At 50.5% G+C, this 12,020-nt stretch overlaps 1 protein-coding gene and 1 long non-coding RNA gene across 3 annotated transcripts in view; both read right to left on the bottom strand.

Annotated features, from left to right (window-relative positions):
- LOC118379892 (exocyst complex component 4-like) overlaps positions 1 to 12,020 on the bottom strand; it is a 117,241-nt gene that overhangs the window by 92,069 nt on the left and 13,152 nt on the right. Inside the window, 1 exon segment of the mRNA XM_052517225.1 lies at positions 1 to 194. Coding sequence (XP_052373185.1) covers positions 1 to 194 — 194 coding nt within the window.
- LOC127929269 (uncharacterized) lies at positions 5,542 to 9,486 on the bottom strand. 2 transcript variants are annotated; one of them, XR_008134198.1, is made up of 4 exons: positions 9,232 to 9,486; positions 8,608 to 8,743; positions 8,200 to 8,505; positions 5,542 to 7,435 (listed from the first exon to the last, which is right to left on the bottom strand). It is a non-coding gene; the product is annotated as an uncharacterized LOC127929269 (long non-coding RNA). The 2 variants fall into 2 exon arrangements; XR_008134197.1 differs by having other exon boundaries at positions 8,404 to 8,743.

Below are 12,020 nucleotides of genomic sequence, written 5' to 3'. Positions count from 1 at the left end.
CCCCCGTGGCGTCCCTGGTTCTTGTCCTTGTTCTTGGTCCCCAGGCGGCTGGTAGACTTGATGTAGAGGTGCCGGTGCAGCTCGTCGATGAGGACCACGTGGATGTTGAGCTTCTTACTGTGGAGCTCCAGACGCAGGTCCCCCAGACCCTCCACCTGCAGCAGGGGGCCCTCCAGAGACTCCACCGCTGACACCTGCACGAGGGGGACCACAGGAGACACACCTGAATAGATCTAGACACCTTGGAATGTAGGGGAGACCTGAGCACAGCTCCAGGTACCTGGTGTATTATCCACTAGTACTCACTGTATATCTGAATACACCTGGCAACACTTCAGAAGACAGTATTTTGATGGGGACCACAGGGACATGTTTATTAGGACACGCAATGGAAAACTGTTTAAAATGTCATCAATTATTCATCTAAATCTACACAGTCATAAACAACATGTGGATATAATTGGCTAGTTTAATTGGTACCTAAGACTTGAGTATTTAGAGAAAGCTGTTTATTTGAACTGTAAATCTGAAGCACGGGTGTCTGTCCATACATTACACCTCACAGGTTGTCAGACCGGTTACTAGACAGGTTGTCAGACCGGTTACTAGACAGGTTGTCAGACCGGTTACTAGACAGGTTGTCAGACCGGTTACTAGACAGGTTGTCAGACAGGTTACTAGACAGGTTGTCAGACAGGTTACTAGACAGGTTGTCAGACAGGTTACTAGACAGGTTGTCAGACAGGTTACTAGACAGGTTGTCAGACAGGTTACTAGACAGGTTGTCAGACAGGTTACTAGACAGGTTGTCAGACAGGTTACTAGACAGGTTGTCAGACCGGTTACTAGACAGGTTGTCAGACAGGTTACTAGACAGGTTGTCAGACAGGTTACTAGACAGGTTGTCAGACAGGTTACTAGACAGGTTGTCAGACCGGTTACTAGACAGGTTGTCAGACCGGTTACTAGACAGGTTGTCAGACCGGTTGTCAGACCGGTTACTAGACAGGTTGTCAGACAGGTTACTAGACAGGTTGTCAGACTGGTTACTAGACAGGTTGTCAGACCGGTTAATAGACAGGTTGTCAGACCGGTTACTAGACAGGTTGTCAGACCGGTTACTAGACGGGTTGTCAGACCGGTTACTAGACGGGTTGTCAGACCGGTTACTAGACAGGTTGTCAGACAGGTTGTCAGACCGGCTACGAGACAGGTTGTCAGACAGGTTGTCAGACCGGTTGTCAGACCGGTTACTAGACAGGTTGTCAGACCGGTTACTAGACAGGTTGTCAGACCGGTTACTAGACAGGTTGTCAGACAGGTTGTCAGACCGGTTACTAGACACCTAGACAGGTTGTCAGACCGGTTACTAGACAGGTTGTCAGACCGGCTACACCTGTCAATTGTCAGACCGGTTACTAGACACCTTGGACATGTCAGAGACTAGACAGGTTGTCAGACACTAGACAGGTTGTCCAGGTTGTCACCTGGTTACTATCAGGTTACACTTGTCACTCAGACAGGTTGTATATCTGAATAGGTTGTCACCTGTCAGCCGGTTACAGACAGGTTGTCAGACAGGTTGTCAGTTACTTTGTCAGATGGGGACCACTAGACAGGTTGTAGACAGGTTGTCAGACCGGTTACTAGACAGGTTGTCAGAAGGTTGTCAGACCGGTTACTAGACATGTTGTCATTAAACAGGTTGTCAACAGGTTGTCAGATATAATTGTCAGACAGGTTGTCAGACCGGTTACTAGACAGGTTGTCAGACAGGTTGTCAGACCGGCTACGAGACAGGTTGTCAGACAGGTTGTCAGACCGGTTACTAGACAGGTTGTCAGACCGGTTACTAGACAGGTTGTCAGACCGGTTACTAGACAGGTTGTCAGACCGGTTGTCAGACAGGTTGTCAGACCGGTTACTAGACAGGTTACTAGACAGGTTGTCAGACCGGTTACTAGACAGGTTGTCAGACCGGCTACGAGACAGGTTGTCAGACAGGTTGTCAGACCGGTTACTAGACAGGTTGTCAGACAGGTTGTCAGACCGGTTACTAGACAGGTTGTCAGACAGGTTGTCAGACCGGTTACTAGACAGGTTGTCAGACAGGTTGTCAGACCGGTTACTAGACAGGTTGTCAGACCGGTTACTAGACAGGTTGTCAGACAGGTTGTCAGACTAGACAGGTTGTCAGACAGGTTACTAGACAGGTTGTCAGACCGGTTACTAGACAGGTTGTCAGACAGGTTGTCAGACCGGTTACTAGACAGGTTGTCAGACAGGTTGTCAGACCGGTTACTAGACAGGTTGTCAGACCGGTTACTAGACAGGTTGTCAGACCGGTTACTAGACAGGTTGTCAGACCGGTTACAGACAGGTTGTCAGACCGGTTACTAGACAGGTTACTAGACAGGTTGTCAGACCGGTTACTAGACAGGTTGTCAGACCGGCTACGAGACAGGTTGTCAGACAGGTTGTCAGACCGGTTACTAGACAGGTTGTCAGACAGGTTGTCAGACCGGTTACCAGACAGGTTGTCAGACAGGTTGTCAGACCGGTTACTAGACAGGTTGTCAGACAGGTTGTCAGACCGGTTACTAGACAGGTTGTCAGACCGGTTACTAGACAGGTTGTCAGACAGGTTGTCAGACCGGCTACGAGACAGGTTGTCAGACAGGTTGTCAGACCGGTTACTAGACAGGTTGTCAGACCGGTTACTAGACAGGTTGTCAGACCGGTTACTAGACAGGTTGTCAGACCGGTTGTCAGACAGGTTGTCAGACCGGTTACTAGACAGGTTGTCAGACAGGTTGTCAGACCGGTTACTAGACAGGTTGTCAGACCGGTTACTAGACAGGTTGTCAGACAGGTTGTCAGACCGGTTACTAGACAGGTTGTCAGACAGGTTGTCAGACCGGTTACTAGACAGGTTGTCAGACAGGTTGTCAGACCGGTTACTAGACAGGTTGTCAGACCGGCTATGAGACAGGTTGTCAGACAGGTTGTCAGACCGGTTACTAGACAGGTTGTCAGACCGGTTACTAGACAGACAAATAATGCCAACAACACCAGTATAACTACAGTGTATCCTCTGTGTTAACACTGCTGCTGTATGTAGAACGTTCTAAATGTTTTACATTGTCGTCATTTAACAGACTCTTATCCAGACAGACTTACAGGAGCATTTAGGGTTCAGTGTCTTGCTCTAGGACACAGATTCTTCACCTAGTCGGCTCGGTGTTTCAAACCAGCAACCTTTCAGTTACTGGCCCAACACAAGGCTACCAGCCACCCCAAGTGCCCACTGCCCAGCCCCCACTGCCCAGCCCCACTGCCCAGCCCCCACTGCCCAGCCCCCACTGCCCAGTCCCCACTGCCCAGCCCCCCCAGTCCCCACTGCCCAGCCCCCACTGCCCAGCCCCCACTGCCCAGTCCCCACTGCCCAGCCCCCACTGCCCAGCCCCCACTGCCCAGCCCCCACTGCCCAGCCCCCACTGCCCAGCCCCCACTGCCCAGCCCCCACTGCCCAGTCCCCACTGCCCAGTCCCACTGCCCAGTCCCACTGCCCAGCCCCCACTGCCCAGCCCCCACTGCCCAGTCCCACTGCCCAGCCCCCACTGCCCAGCCCCCAAGTCCCACTGCCCAGTCCCATGCCCAGACTGCCCAGCCCCCACTGCCCAGCCCCCACTGCCCAGCCCCCAAACTGCCCAGTCCCATGCCCAGTCCCACTCCCAGCCCCCACTAAAGCCCCCACTGCCCAGCCCCCACTGCCCAGCCCCCACTGCCCAGTCCCACTGCCCAGTCCCCTCTCCCAGTCCCACTGCCCAGTCCCCACTGCCCAGCCCCCACTGCCCAGCCCCCACTGCCCAGTCCCCACTGCCCAACATAACAGCATTTTAGGGGAAAACTTAAGGAATGCAGACTATGCACCCAACACCAAACTACATCCATGCTCTCCTCTCTTAAAGTTCCTGGCTTTCTCTCTCTCTCTGTCCGTCCGTCCCCCTCTCTCTGTCCGTCCGTCCCCCTCTCTCTGTCCGTCCGTCCCCCTCTCTCTCCGTCCGTCCGTCCCCCTCTCTCTCTCCGTCCGTCCGTCTCTCTCTCCGTCCGTCCCCCTCTCTCTCTCCGTCCGTCCCCCTCTCTCTCTCCGTCCCCCTCTCTCCGTCCGTCCGTCCCCCTCTCCGTCCGTCCGTCCGTCCCCCTCTCCGTCCGTCCGTCCCCCCCTCTCTCTCCCTGCTCCTCCTCCGTCCGTCCGTCCCCCTCCCCTCCCGTCTCCCTCCTCCCCGTCCTCCCTCCTCCTCTCTCCGTCCGTCCCCCTCTCTCCATCCGTCCGTCCGTCCCCCTCTCTCCATCCTCCCGTCTCTCCCTCCTCCCGTCTCAGTTTTCATTAGCATTGTGGTTATGGCGTGTTTATATTGAATAAATCGTCATGGTGGTTAATGAGTGGTTTTTATTAGAGTGGGCTAATGGCTGGATGACAGCACTCCAGAGAGCCATCATAGACTGTGTGTGTATCACCGGGCAGGACGGACAGGAGGAAAGGAAGGGAGGGCATAGGTCAAGTATGTGTAGATGCAAATCAGTGCAACATTAGCCAAAAGATGTGCTAATGCTGTGCATGATCCGCCCCCATTAGCTTAATAGAATACCTCTGCATGCCTCTGTGTTCCTCACTGTGTGGTGTAGGTATACGTTGGTGTGTGTGTGTGAGTATGCATATGCTGTAACTAACTGTGAGTGGGTGTGACCAATGTGTATGCGTCTGTGTGTATGTCTATAAGTACGTGTGTGTCAACAGTCCACAAGTGTATACGTGCGTGCATGTGTGTATGCCTTGTGTGTGTGTGACTCATTACCAGTGGTCCAGGATGACAGAAGAAGGCTGGTTAACATCGTTAGGGAGCCCTGGCTGTCAAGATAATCAACTATATGAGGCTTCCTGAGAGTTAGCAGGATGGGGGGAGGGAGACTCACAGGAGGGGGAGGAGAGAAGGAGTACATGTGACAGCCCGTCACTGGCCTCTCTGGTGCACACTGGGCTCAGACGGTGTGTGTGTGTGTGTGTGTGTGTGTGTGTGTGTGTGTGTGTGTGTGTGTGTGTGTGTGTGTGTGTGTAGGATAGGAGTGGAGAAGAGACTTTTTTTGGAAAGTGAACCAGTCCTGTCCCTCACTAACCCCATGGGGTCTTGTAACACTGCCATTCAGCTGAGGCAGAAAGAGAGCAGTGGGAATAGTAATAGTCAAGCAGAGAGGGAGAGAAAGACAGAGGAGAGAGGAGAGAGAGAGACAGAGGAGAGAGAGAAAGACAGAGAGAGAGGAGAGAGAGAAAGACAGAGAGAGAGGAGAGAGAGAAAGACAGAGAGAGAGGAGAGGAGAGAGAGAGAGAGAGAGATAGAGAGAGAGAGAGAAAGACAGAGAAAGAGGAGAGAGAGAGAGAAAGACAGAGAAAGAGGAGAGAGAGAGAGAAAGACAGAGAAAGAGGAGAGAGAGAGAGAAAGACAGAGAGAGAGAGAGAGAGAAGAGAGAGAGAGAAGAGAGAGAGAGAGAGAGAAAGAGAGAGAAAGAGAGAGAGACAGAGAGAGAGACAGAGAGAGAGACAGAGAGAGAGACAGAGAGAGAGACAGAGAGAGAGACAGAGACAGAGACAGAGACAGAGACAGAGACAGAGACAGAGACAGAGACAGAGACAGAGACAGAGACAGAGACAGAGAAACAGAGAAAGAGAAAGAGAAAGAGAAAGAGAAAGAGCTGAGGGAGGGCTAGAGGAGGAGGGGATGGAGGGAGAGTGTGAAAGTGAGGGAGATGTTAATCTGACAGATGAGCAGGGTAATGAGTGACAGCATGTCTGGAATGAACACATCAGGGAGTCTCACAGGATTGACAGAGACAGGTGGACTTACAACAGACTGGAGAGAGAGAGAGTGAAAGGGTGATGGGCAGAGAGAGCTGAGAGAGAGAGAGCTGAGGGAGAGGAGGAGAGAGGTGAGAGCTGAGTGCTGAGAGAGAGAGAGTAGAGGGGGGAGAGAGGAGAGAGAGGGGAGTGATAGGAAGAGAGGGAGATCTGAGATGGTGGAAAGGGAGAGCAAAACAAAGAGTTAACCAATAAAAAGGGACAGAGACAGAGATAACTGTTGCAGCCGCTCTCCTACTGAGAGGCAAATTGAAACACCTAGCTTAAAATGGACACTGACAGTCTTCTGTGAAAGCAATGTAATGAGGCACAGACCTGACTCACTGAGTTTCCTTAGATTAGCCTCCGTCAGACTGTTCCAGGGACAGCTTCAACTTGAGTTAGGGTCAACATCAGCTCTTGTCTAGCACCTATCAAACAAGATAGGATCCTTCTTGCATAGAGTACAGTGGCCCAGTTCCAATACTGCTATAAATCCATCCTTCTTTCCTGGATGTCACTGATCTAACACAGTTGGATATGTGAGAGCAAGGACTCCACACCATTACATAGGCTTGGGCCAGTGGAGGCTGGTGGGGGGAGTTATAGAAGGACGGGCTCCATACATTTGATACCGTTCCATTTTTATTCCATTCCAGCCATGACAATGAGCCTGTCCTTCTATAGCTCCTCCCACCAGCGTAGATGTTCATGCAGGGATTTCTGGTATAACCGGAATAGCACACAAGTGGCCGCTAAAAACCAAAAAACATTGCTTTCCCAGAATACTAAAAAGAAATTGCCCAAGTAAGAGCGAAACCATATAGAAGATGTTAGCTAAATGCTAACAAGCGAAAACGAACATAAACTAATTGTAGACAGGCAAATCCAGCTCATGAAGCTATACAAGCATGGCTCATTTTCGGTGAGTGTGGACATTTATAAGTGAAAGTCAATGAGAGCAAGTGAAAATAAAAAAGTAGTGATGCATGTTTTTCCAGAGGGAAGAGCAGCATGTGAACACGGAGCAGAGGGGAGAGAAAACGCTAGTCGGAAGTACAGGGACAAAATGGCAGCTGTACAGACAACCCATACAGAGCTCTGACTTACTCCTCAAACACGGCAGAAAGCCGTTGTAAGATATCTGATAGCAAACATTTAGCAGTGAATTACACACAAGTGTAACTTCCTCACCTCATATGCGCCACACAACAGACACTCAGTGACAGATATAGAACGCTCTGGACTGACCAGCTCCTGTTGTTTTCTCCTGTTGTGGACTGACCAGCTCCTGTTGTTTTCTCCTGTTGTGGACTGACCAGCTCCTGTTGTTTTCTCCTGTTGTGGACTGACCAGCTCCTGTTGTTTTGTCCTGTTGTGGACTGACCAGCTCCTGTTGTTTTCTCCTGTTGTGGACTGACCAGCTCCTGTTGTTTTCTCCTGTTGTGGACTGACCAGCTCCTGTTGTTTTCTCCTGTTGTGGACTGACCAGCTCCTGTTGTTTTCTCCTGTCGTGGACTGACCAGCTCCTGTTGTTTTCTCCTGTTATGGACTGACCAGCTCCTGTTGTTTTCTCCTGTTATGGACTGACCAGCTCCTGTTGTTTTCTCCTGTTGTGGACTGACCAGCTCCTGTTGTTTTCTCCTGTCGTGGACTGACCAGCTCCTGTTGTTTTGTCCTGTTGTGGACTGACCAGCTCCTGTTGTTTTGTCCTGTTGTGGACTGACCAGCTCCTGTTGTTTTCTCCTGTTGTGGACTGACCAGCTCCTGTTGTTTTCTCCTGTTGTGGACTGACCAGCTCCTGTTGTTTTGTCCTGTTGTGGACTGACCAGCTCCTGTTGTTTTCTGTTGTTTGTTGTTTTCTCCTGTTATGGACTGACCAGCTCCTGTTGTTTTCTCCTGACTGACCAGCTCCTGTTGTTTTGTCCTGTTGTGGACTGACCAGCTCCTGTTGTTTTGTTTTCACCTGTTGTGGACTGACCAGCTCCTGTTGTTTTGTCCTGTTGTGGACTGACCAGCTCCTGTTGTTTTGTCCTGTTGTGGACTGACCAGCTCCTGTTGTTTTGTCCTGTTGTGGACTGACCAGCTCCTGTTGTTTTGTCCTGTTGTGGACTGACCAGCTCCTGTTGTTTTGTCCTGTCGTGGACTGACCAGCTCCTGTTGTTTTGTCCTGTTGTGGACTGACCAGCTCCTGTTGTTTTGTCCTGTTGTGGACTGACCAGCTCCTGTTGTTTTCTCCTGTTGTGGACTGACCAGCTCCTGTTGTTTTGTCCTGTTGTGGACTGACCAGCTCCTGTTGTTTTCACCTGTTGTGGACTGACCAGCTCCTGTTGTTTTGTCCTGTTGTGGACTGACCAGCTCCTGTTGTTTTGTCCTGTTGTGGACTGACCAGCTCCTGTTGTTTTCTCCTGTTGTGGACTGACCAGCTCCTGTTGTTTTGTCCTGTTGTGGACTGACCAGCTCCTGTTGTTTTGTCCTGTTATGGACTGACCAGCTCCTGTTGTTTTCACCTGTCGTGGACTGACCAGCTCCTGTTGTTTTCACCTGTTGTGGACTGACCAGCTCCTGTTGTTTTCACCTGTTATGGACTGACCAGCTCCTGTTGTTTTCACCTGTTGTGGACTGACCAGCTCCTGTTGTTTTCTCCTGTTGTGGACTGACCAGCTCCTGTTGTTTTCACCTGTTATGGACTGACCAGCTCCTGTTGTTTTCACCTGTTGTGGACTGACCAGCTCCTGTTGTTTTCACCTGTTGTGGACTGACCAGCTCCTGTTGTTTTCACCTGTTATGGACTGACCAGCTCCTGTTGTTTTCTCCTGTTGTGGACTGACCAGCTCCTGTTGTTTTCACCTGTTATGGACTGACCAGCTCCTGTTGTTTTCACCTGTTGACTGACCAGCTCCTGTTGTTTTCACCTGTTGTGGACTGACCAGCTCCTGTTGTTTTGTCCTGTTGTGGACTGACCAGCTCCTGTTGTTTTCACCTGTTGTGGACTGACCAGCTCCTGTTGTTTTCTCCTGTTATGGACTGTCCTGTTGTGGACTGACCAGCTCCTGTTGTTTTGTCCTGTCGTGGACTGACCAGCTCCTGTTGTTTTCACCTGTTGTGGACTGACCAGCTCCTGTTGTTTTCTCCTGTTGTGGACTGACCAGCTCCTGTTGTTTTCTCCTGTTGTGGACTGACCAGCTCCTGTTGTTTTCACCTGTTGTGGACTGACCAGCTCCTGTTGTTTTCTCCTGTTGTGGACTGACCAGCTCCTGTTGTTTTCACCTGTTGTGGACTGACCAGCTCCTGTTGTTTTCTCCTGTTGTGGACTGACCAGCTCCTGTTGTTTTCACCTGTTGTGGACTGACCAGCTCCTGTTGTTTTCACCTGTTGTGGACTGACCAGCTCCTGTTGTTTTGTCCTGTCGTGGACTGACCAGCTCCTGTTGTTTTGTCCTGTCGTGGACTGACCAGCTCCTGTTGTTTTCTCCTGTTGTGGACTGACCAGCTCCTGTTGTTTTCACCTGTCGTGGACTGACCAGCTCCTGTTGTTTTCACCTGTTGTGGACTGACCAGCTCCTGTTGTTTTGTCCTGTCGTGGACTGACCAGCTCCTGTTGTTTTCACTGTTTTGTCCTGTTATGGACTGACCAGCTCCTGTTGTTTTGTCCTGTTGTGGACTGACCAGCTCCTGTTGTTTTGTCCTGTTATGGACTGACCAGCTCCTGTTGTTTTGTCCTGTTTTCACCTGTGGACTGACCAGCTCCTGTTGTTTTGTCCTGTTGTGGACTGACCAGCTCCTGTTGTTTTCTCCTGTTATGGACTGACCAGCTCCTGTTGTTTTGTCCTGTTGTGGACTGACCAGCTCCTGTTGTTTTGTCCTGTTGTGGACTGACCAGCTCCTGTTGTTTTGTCCTGTTATGGACTGACCAGCTCCTGTTGTTTTGTCCTGTTATGGACTGACCAGCTCCTGTTGTTTTGTCCTGTTATGGACTGACCAGCTCCTGTTGTTTTGTCCTGTTATGGACTGACCAGCTCCTGTTGTTTTGTCCTGTTATGGACTGACCAGCTCCTGTTGTGGTCTGACCAGCTCCTGTTGTGGACTGACCAGCTCCTGTTGTGGACTGACCAGCTCCTGTTGTTTTCACCTGTTATGGACTGACCAGCTCCTGTTGTTTTCACCTGTTATGGACTGACCAGCTCCTGTTGTTTTCTCCTGTTATGGACTGACCAGCTCCTGTTGTTTTCTCCTGTTGTGGACTGACCAGCTCCTGTTGTTTTCACCTGTTATGGACTGACCAGCTCCTGTTGTTTTCACCTGTTGTGGACTGACCAGCTCCTGTTGTTTTCTCCTGTTGTGGACTGACCAGCTCCTGTTGTTTTCTCCTGTTGTGGACTGACCAGCTCCTGTTGTTTTCTCCTGTCCTGTGACCAGCTCCTTTGTTTTCCCTGTTGTGGACTGACCAGCTCCTGTTGTTTTGTCCTGTTGTGGACTGACCAGCTCCTGTTGTTTTCTCCTGTCGTGGACTGACCAGCTCCTGTTTTGTGGACTGACCAGCTCCTGTGTTTGGACTGACCAGCTCCTGTTGTTTTCACCTGTTGTGGACTGACCAGCTCCTGTTGTTTTGTCCTGTTGTGGACTGACCAGCTCCTGTTGTTTTGTCCTGTGGACTGACCAGCTCCTGTTGTTTTGTCCTGTTGTGGACTGACCAGCTCCTGTTGTTTTCACCTGTTGTGGACTGTCCTGTTGTTTTGGACTGACCAGCTCCTGTTGTTTTGTCCTGTTATGGACTGACCAGCTCCTGTTGTTTTGTCCTGTTGTGGACTGACCAGCTCCTGTTGTTTTGTCCTGTTATGGACTGACCAGCTCCTGTTGTTTTGTCCTGTTGTGGACTGACCAGCTCCTGTTGTTTTGTCCTGTTATGGACTGACCAGCTCCTGTTGTTTTGTCCTGTTGTGGACTGACCAGCTCCTGTTGTTTTGTCCTGTTGTGGACTGACCAGCTCCTGTTGTTTTGTCCTGTCGTGGACTGACCAGCTCCTGTTGTTTTGTCCTGTTGTGGACTGACCAGCTCCTGTTGTTTTGTCCTGTCGTGGACTGACCAGCTCCTGTTGTGGACTGACCAGCTCCTGTTGTTTTCTCCTGTTATGGACTGACCAGCTCCTGTTGTTTTGTCCTGTCGTGGACTGACCAGCTCCTGTTGTTTTCTCCTGTTATGGACTGACCAGCTCCTGTTGTTTTGTCCTGTTGTGGACTGACCAGCTCCTGTTGTTTTCTGTCCTGTTATGGACTGACCAGCTCCTGTTGTTTTCCTGTTATGGACTGACCAGCTCCTGTTGTTTTGGTTATGGACTGACCAGCTCCTGTTGTTTTGTCCTGTTGGGACTGACCAGCTCCTGTTGTTTTGTCCTGTCGTGGACTGACCAGCTCCTGTTGTTTTGTCCTGTTATGGACTGACCAGCTCCTGTTGTTTTCACCTGTTAGTGGACTGACCAGCTCCTGTTGTTTTGTCCTGTTATGGACTGACCAGCTCCTGTTGTTTTCACCTGTTGTGGACTGACCAGCTCCTGTTGTGTTGTGGACTTGTCCTGTTATGGACTGACCAGCTCCTGTTGTTTTCTGTTATGGACTGACCAGCTCCTGTTGTTTTGTTACTGACCAGCTCCTGTTGTTTTCTCCTGTTACCAGTGGTTTTGACTGACCAGCTCCTGTTGTTTTGTCCTGTTATGGACTGTCCTGTTGTTTTGTCCTGTTATGGACTGACCAGCTCCTGTTGTTTTGTCCTGTTATGGACTGACCAGCTCCTGTTGTTTTGTTGTCCTGTTATGGACTGACCAGCTCCTGTTGTTTCTCCAGCTCCTGTTGTTTTCACCTGTTATGGACTGACCAGCTCCCGTTGTTTTCTGTTATGGACTGACCAGCTCCCGTTGTTTTCTGTTATGGACTGACCAGCTCCTGTTGTTTTCTCCTGTTATGGACTGACCAGCTCCTGTTGTTTTGTCTGTTATGGACTGACCAGCTCCTGTTTTGTCCTGTCGGGACTGACCAGCTCCTGTTGTTTTGTCCTTAGGGACTGACCAGCTCCTGTTGTTTTCCCTGTTATGGACTGACCAGCTCCTGTTGTTTTGTCCTGTTGTGGACTGA

Source organism: Oncorhynchus keta, unplaced genomic scaffold, assembly GCF_023373465.1.
Source record: "Oncorhynchus keta strain PuntledgeMale-10-30-2019 unplaced genomic scaffold, Oket_V2 Un_scaffold_630_pilon_pilon, whole genome shotgun sequence".
Classification (NCBI taxonomy): Eukaryota; Metazoa; Chordata; class Actinopteri; order Salmoniformes; family Salmonidae; genus Oncorhynchus; species Oncorhynchus keta.
Note: the sequence above shows the minus strand (reverse complement) of the source record. Positions and strands in the feature narration are given on the sequence as shown.